An 8,135-nucleotide genomic window follows, 5' to 3' on the forward strand; every position below is an offset into this window, starting at 1 on the left:
TGCGCAGAAGTGCGGGGCTGCTAACCTGGATTTGAAAACCTAACCAGCAAGTGAAGGCTCCTCCCCACTGGTGGCGAGTGATGCCCCTGCCTTACTCTTCCTGCTTCTCTTACAGTGGCCATCCCTGCCATCGGTGCCCAGTACTCCATGTTCCAGGCAGCCCCGCCCCCTAAAATAATTGAAGATGGCAAAATACACACAATGGAGCACATGATCAGCCCCATTGCGGTGCAGCCTGACCCCGCCACTGCTGCCGCCGCCGCCGCTGCTGCCGCTGCTGCTGTCATTCCTGCAGTGTCCACACCGCCACCTTTCCAGGTAGAGTTCTTGGCATGGCCGGGGATTTCAATATGGAGCTCCTCAGAGTTCTTGCTGTGGCTGCTATCATTTATCTATGGAGCCTCTCTCAATCAGAGATTCGTTTAGTATTCAGCACTGAGAATATACTTGGTGCAGTGATATTTAAAAATGTGGGGGGTTTTGTTTGTTTGTTTGTTTGTTTTAGGGCAGGAGATCAAATTTAGGGTGTTATACATGTTAGACAAATATCCTTCGGCTATGATGACTACCTAGCTCTTAAAAAAATATTTACTATAAAATAGCAAGAAAGAAAAATTAGTTCTATGAAGACAGTTTTTAAGTTTATTTTTATATGTATGTATATATACATATATACATGTATGTGTATATATACATATATATGTATCTGTATATATGTGTGTGTATACATACATACATACATACGTACATACATATATATAAAACCATATAACCAGTATCAGTGTGGCTCAGCAGGTAAAGATGCTTGCTTCCAAATATGGTGACCTGAGTTCAAGACCCAGGACTCACATGGTCAAGGAGAGAGTCAACTTTGACCTCCCTCTGTGTATGGACTGTGATACATAATCTGACCCCTGACCCCATGTACACACACACACTCACACTTGCACACTCACACAGAGGTCCAAAATATGCCTATGTGGACATGTAATTTATGAGAAAAAAATTTTAGCAGCATAGATACAGAGAATTCTCCTCCCCTCCAGCTACGACTCAGACTGTGATCGCCCTGTCTTCACAAATCCATCTTGTCTTTTTGTGCTTTCACCCTGGTTAGCTCTTAGGATCTGACTCTTCCCTTCCTCTCTTCTGTCTCCCCTCCACCTGCCCAAATATCTCCTAGACCTTGTTAATACATTATGCTGTGACTTAAGACTGCCCATTTTGTCTTTCTTGGAAAGCTACTCTCTAGGACTAAACGTCTTGTGTAGCACATGGGGAAGGCATCTGTTGAGTGGAAGGAAAAAATAGTAAAACTATCTCTCTCTCTCTGAATGAGTGAATGAGTTATATGAATGGCCCAGGTCTCTGAACTCACTGAACAACAATTATCCAGGATGTGTGTTTTGAAAAGCAGAAAGCCCTATCTATGCTGGAGTCCTGAAGATTGCATGTCATTTGGGCTGGGCTGGCGTTCTAGAATCCTATTGTGTACGAGTAGCTCGGGTGATTTTCCAATGGCCAGGCATCTGAATTGTCATAGCTATTCACCTCCCATTTCTTCTCTATACTAAGCCTCAACTGCTTTATTCAGAAAGGGTTACGCCAGTTGGAATTATTCACACATCAGCATGTTACTAAGTAAATTTCATTTTCAATTCAGGGCCTTTTTGTTATCTTTTGCTTTTGAGATGTGGACACCCCATAACTCAATACTCCTTACAAAATAATTTTTAAAAATGTTCCACCTTGTATAAGATTTAAGTTTAGAGGTTTGGAGAGATGGCTCAACAGTTAAAAGAATGTGTTACTCTTTCAGAGGACCCAGGTTTAGTTCCCAGAATCCACAGCTGCCTGTAACTCCAGCTCCAGGATGTTGTAGCCCTGGCTGGCCTCAATTGTACTATATAGACCAGGCTGGGATTCACAGAGATCTGCCTGCCTCTTCCTCCTGGGTGCTGGATTAAAAGCATGCAGCACCACAACCTGACCTTGACTAAGGATTTTGATTACTTAAAATCATACAAATAAGGCTCTAAGAACAGTGCCTGGAAGATCAGAGTTTCACAGTTATGGGTGTGATCATGATTGCCAGAGTTATTAAGTAAAATAGAAGTTCTTTTGAACATAGTTTTGTGAGTCTGATTTCTAGATTTGGGGATAGAGATAACCTGATCCTTGATTAGAATCTTGAAATCCCAGCCTTTGGGAGCTAGAGGCAGAAAGATAAGGACTTGAGGATCCTCATTGGGATGATTGAGTTCACTGGGGCCCAACTCTGTGTGCTCCGTGAAAGTCTGTCCCAAAACAACAGCGGAAGAAAAAAATTAGGAAGCAGCCATATCTGAAATCCTAGTTACTTGGGAGGCCAAAGCAGGAGTATGGAAAGTTCAAGGCTTGTCTGGTCAACAGAGCAAGTTCAAATCTAGTCTGAGCAACTTAGATCCTAAATCACAATAAAAGGTAAATAATAATAATGATAATAATAATAATATCAATTAATGATATTATTATTATCATTATTATTATTATTAAACACAGGTACTAAAGCCAATTTGCCTAGTATGTATGAAATGTCCTAGGTTCGATGCACAATACTGAAAAGTTAAAACAACCTGTGAAAGCCTAGCTTTTTAATGTAGCTTTTCCCAGGCGATGGTGGCACATGCCTTTAATCCCAGCACTTGGGAGGCAGAGGCAGGCAGATTTCTGAGTTCGAAGCCAGCCTGGTCTATAGAGTGAGTTCCAGGACAGCCAGGGCTACACAGAGAAACCCTGTCTCGGGGGAAAAAAAAAAGAAATTAAATGTAGCTTTCTATTTCATATATCCTAGATTATTTATTGTGAAGTTAGAGTAAGGTTCAGAAAAGATACCAGCATTCAGTGGAACATAAGGCACACCAAAACATTTTATTCCTTGTGCGGTGTTTTATTTTTGCCCCAAATCCAAAACTAAATCCATGGTTCTTAGAGAGATGTTGACCCTCACAGTCTTGTCACATACCCCATTTTTTATGGGAACTTGGTACGCTTCACTTTCAAACAGAAGGGGGGACACCCAGGACAACTTAAATATTCGTGTTCTTAAGGCATGGTCTCCGCCCCGCATTACCTCTCAGTGGCTTATGACCAATCAAAGATTCCAGTGTGTAACAACTCCGGCTCCTCCTGCAGCCTCACACTGTCTGAACACTGAATGTGAGCACACCAAGTCCTTCAAGGAAGGCTATTTGCTCTGTGCGATCTCTTTCTTCTGTCTGAAATGTCATTCACCTGCCTCCCTACCTAAGATGTCTTCTTTCCTTCCCCACTGGGGTGCTCGTTATTCGAATTGATGACGAACCTGCAAGAGTTCTTAAGAAGGACTTCTGTGTGTCTGTTTGTCTCTCAGGGCCGTCCAATAACTCCCGTGTACACCGTGGCACCAAATGTTCAGAGAATCCCCACCGCCGGCATCTACGGGGCCAGCTATGTCCCCTTTGCTGCTCCGGCCACTGCCACAATCGCCACACTACAGAAGAACGCTGCGGCCGCCGTGTACGGGGGCTACGCCGGCTACATACCTCAGGCCTTCCCCGCTGCTCTCCAGGTGCCCGTCCACGACGTCTACCAGACTTACTGAGACCCAGGGAGCAGAGCCAAGCAAGCCACCAAACCGCTGAAGGAACACTTTATTATTTATGAAGAAAGAACGTGTCGGGTTGGCACCCGTGCGAAACCTGCAAGTGAAGAAGAATGTTATCAAATAGCACACTGAAATATTTTATATCTATGAAGTTTTCACTCGGGTTTTTTTGAAAATGACTTTTCAACTTAGCAGGCCCGCGTTCATACATTTCTAAGAGACTTGCGACGCCTCACGCCTTAATGCCATCTTTTAAAATTTGTACGCTCTACTGCATTTGTACAGAGGTTTGGTTTTGTTTTTTAAGGATATATTTTCAGTATGAAGGTTATTTTCTTAACTTCTGCACTCCAGAGTTTTCTATTTTGTAGAACCTTTCAAAGTATATCAGCTATATATATGTATATCAAAAAAAAAAGCACGCCTGCGCATCTAGGGAACTATTTTAAAAACTATATTCAATATTTAAAGACACAAACTGTAGTGCTCTGAAATACTACATAAAACATTATTTTATTGTTTAAGGTGATGCTGGAAAGTGCAATTGTAAAATGAGAAAAAAAAAAGTCTCTACTGTATTTCCACTGGCATTAAGGGTTGACGGTATTGCCGTTTATTCTTGTCATGTTTTCTGGGTTGATGGGGGTTTGGTTTGGTTTTATCGATAGTAGTCTGTTCTTAAGCCAACATGGAAAAGACTCCTCACACCCAGAGTCCCAGCACTGGAAAGCTGTGACCCGCCCTCTGTACCTTGGGCTCACTCTCCTAGGACTCTTTAACTCTGCCCTGCCCCCACCCCTTTCCCTTTTGCCTTCTTTCCTAGCTCCAGTGCGACTTTGGAGTTTGGCATACCTAAGAAAAATGGATAACTCAGATAGAGAAGACAACCAATGCCTTTTATACTTCTCCCTGGGATTGTATTGGGGTCTTTTATATTTAATTTTGGTTTGTTTAGGGAGGTGTTATCTTCTGTATGTGTTTTCAGGAGCAGAATACACATATTACCATGTTTGCCTAAGGCATCTTTGCATAGCTATTTACTTATTCCGTGTGAAGCCTTACCTTTCTAATTCTTTAATTTTTTTTTTTTTTTTTTTTGAAGTCTGAGTTTTTAGAGACCAAGAATGTATGTGGCGGGCAAGACTTGTTGTCAAGGGGAAGCTAAGCTTCCCGCTGCCTTCCTGTGTTTCCTATGGAGTGCCTGTTGTCATCAGGGATGTTGGGGGCACTGTGTGGGTTCAGCAGGCTTCCCTCAGTTGCTGTGCAGTTGGTAGGTGAACACGGGACGTACTCGCCCAGGAGGAGACCCCGTAGGAGTTAAGGGTAGTTTGTAAATAACTTCTGATGCTTGCTCATAGACCTTCTGTGTTGCCAACGTTCATGGCCTGTAGTGTAATGCGAAATGCAACCATTTTATTTCAATGTTATTAAGTGTTTGCTTTTTTTTTTTTTTTTTTTTTTTTTGGAAGTAAATGCACAGATGCAGGGTTTTGTGCCTGTTTTAAGGCTTTTCTTTGGCAGAGTGAATGTAAAATACAGTAAAATGATAATATCGTCATCTCTTTTATGAATTACATCAACTTGCACCTTTTTAAAAAGGCTCAGTCCAGGATGCGAGGTGTGCAATAAGATAACAGATACGCAGTTATATTTTATGGCATAAAATATGGACATATATTTTATGTCCATCAAATCTTTCTTCCCATCAAAGTTTTGCTGTAGGCTTAACTCTTAGTTATGGATTAATAGTAGGATCATGGCCCTTAGCAAATGCTTTCTGTTTTTAAATTAAGAGATTCCCACATGTCTTTTGTTTTTTTGTTCCCCCTTATCTTGATGGGCTGGATTTTTATATATAAGAAATATTTATTTAACTATTCTATAAAATTATTGAGCGCCTGCTGAGGCCTTTAAGCACCCCTCCATCCTGTTGAGTGGCATAAAGCATCTGTGTAGTGTTCTGAGGATTCGCTCAGGAAGCCGCAGCCACACAGGCCTGTTGGGATGAGAGACCTCCTTAAAGGTATCAGGTCCCCATCCCTTGACTTGTAAGGAAAAAGTGCTTTCTTTCCTGCCACGGACTGACGCAGGATGTCTTCAGATGAACACTGGCGCCCATGTTCTTACTGTATTTTACGAGTGCCTGGAAAAATATTTTCAAAAATAATATTAATAACAATAAAAGGAAAAAAATATGCACTAACTTAACATGGCCACTACCTTAAGGACAGACGTTGGTGGCAGCAGTGGCCCTGCAGCCTGTGGTCGTTAGCTGTCCTTCTTGTCTCTCTACCATTTCACGTACACTACTGAGGTAAGTTTATAACTTGAAATGTGAACTTTTTTTTTTTAGGATTAAGAACAAACTAATATAAATGTTTTTAAAAGTTTTAGAGTTTGGGTTTTAGACATGCTACTAGTTTAGTGTTTAGCTTCACATTTGAAAAGCTTTTTAGATCTCGCTGCATTTACATACAGTACATTCTCAAGATGTATGTGGTAAATAAAGCTTTCTTTAAAGCAGTTTCAAGACTTTCTTTTCCTTTAAAAATAAAATCAGGAAGCTTTCGCAGCAATGGAGGGATTGCTCAAATTCCGTCTCTGCTGTTGGGAAAACAGCGGTGTGTGGAAATGCCGAGGAAGGTGGTTTCAATGTTGAATTGTCTGTCAGAATCCTCAGAACTCAGTGCTCTCAAACACTGCCCAGCATTTGGATTCAAGTGGGACGTGACAGGGCCTGCCGCTGCTTTCAGTGGTAATGCTTCCCAGTCAGAAGGCAGCGTGAAGGTAGTCGTGATGTGTCATTACCAGTAAGTTCACAAAAGCACTGGCTGACCTCCATGTTGGGCCCTGCATTGAAAGCAAAGCCTTGTGTTTCTCCCTTCCCTAGTCCTCAGGAATGTTATCAGAACACTCCATGAGAGTGTCACTAAATTCAGACAGTGTCTGCCAGCAATGCTTAGCAAGCAACTGGAGACCAAATGACAAGTTGTCAGAACTGTCCCATGTCTCAGAACCATCCCACCTGGCTGTGTGCTTGTGTTAACAATTGTTTGTTTGTTTTCATAATTTAATGTTATTTTATGTGCATTGCTGTTTTGCCTGTCTGTAAGAGGCTATTGCTATCCTGGAGTTACAGACAGTTGTGTGCTGGGAATTGAACCCAGGTCCTCTAGAAGAGCAGTCAGTGCTTTTAACCACTGCGCTATGTCTCCAGCCCAGGATATTTTGTTTTTGTCTTTGCTTTGGGGGTTGGAGTATTGAGACAAAGCCCTGCTGTGTGTATCCCAGGCCCAATTCCTACCTTAGTGGCTCAAGTTCTGGGCCACTGTGCCAGGTTTGAATTTTTACCTTCTTAATTTGAACTAGGGACATGACCTCTCTCCATACATTTCCCAGAATCCCAGTGTCCTCTGTAATGTATAAAAGGAGGAGACAAGGGTTGGACACTTCTCAAGAAAACAGACCATTAAGCAATGCGGAGTTCTGGTTTCGTTTTTGTTTTATGGAGATTCGTTTCTATCTGTAGGCCACATATGTGTCACTAGTATGTGGGCCACATATATGTCACTAGTATGTGGGTGCCCACAAAAGCTAGAAGAAATCATGCTGTCCACTGGAACTGCTGTGATAGGCAGGCAGTTGTGAGCTGTGGATGCTCGGAACTGAACTCAGGTCCTCTACAAATGAAACATGCACTTAACAGTCATCTCTCCAGTCCCACTGCTGCGATTTAAAAAGTCTTTTGCTTGTTTAAGACAGGCTCTTGAGTAGCCAAAGCTGGGTTTTGATCCTCGATGCTCTTCTGCTCTCTGGGAGCTAAGATTAACATCAAGTTTGGCTTAAGCAGCGTTTTTTTTAAAAAGACCCACTCTGTTCTTGTTCGAGGAGAAAAGTGCCCAGATCCATGCAAATCAGCACCTCTCCTATCTAGAGGCTCCATTGGAGCAGCTTTACCCCTTGTTTCTCTACTGGGATGGGGCTACCCTTCCTTGGGGGAGGGGGGGAGGGGGGAGGGAGAACCCTGAACCCGGAGCATGTCTGGTGAGAAAAGATACGATTGTGTGCCCCGCCCCGGACTCCAGCTCCATTGTCTTCCTGTTAAACTCTTAGGTGGGACAGATAGGGACTAGCCAAGGTCACCAAGCTATCAAGCAAAGCAGACTCCACTCCTGGCCCAGGTTCTCTCTGACAGCACACTAGGAATGAGTCTATCTATTGGGAAAAGAGAAAAAGGTTGTCTGGTTTTGCCTTGTATTGTTTCCATGTGCAGCTAGGGGAGTTGGATAGAAGATGGAATCTTTGGAAGTCCTTGTTTCTCTAGGAAAGCCTGATAAAACTGTTTACAAGATTCAAGGAATTCTAGCTGCAATCCATCCCATAGATTACGGTGGAGATTCACCTTAGCTTAGTAGGAAATCGACTGTCCTCTTTCCTGTGTGTCAGGGTCGTTATCTGATAACAGGGATAAAACCCAGGGCCCTGCATACACTTAGCACACCCTCTACCT

The 8,135-nt window shown here is 42.6% G+C and overlaps 1 protein-coding gene across 3 annotated transcripts in view; it reads left to right on the forward strand.

Moving 5' to 3' along the window:
* Positions 1-6,150, forward strand: part of Rbm47 (RNA binding motif protein 47) — a 133,512-nt gene extending 127,362 nt beyond the window's left edge. For all 3 annotated transcript variants that reach the window (XM_052199534.1, XM_052199533.1, XM_052199532.1), the window contains 2 exons: positions 116-318; positions 3,392-6,150. In XM_052199534.1, coding sequence (XP_052055494.1) covers positions 116-318; positions 3,392-3,622 — 434 coding nt within the window. In that variant the 3' untranslated portion in view covers positions 3,623-6,150. The remainder of the gene's footprint in view (positions 1-115; positions 319-3,391) is intronic.
* The last annotated feature ends 1,985 nt before the right edge of the window (positions 6,151-8,135 follow it).

This window comes from Apodemus sylvaticus, chromosome 11 (assembly GCF_947179515.1).
Source record: "Apodemus sylvaticus chromosome 11, mApoSyl1.1, whole genome shotgun sequence".
Taxonomy (NCBI): domain Eukaryota; kingdom Metazoa; phylum Chordata; class Mammalia; order Rodentia; family Muridae; genus Apodemus; species Apodemus sylvaticus.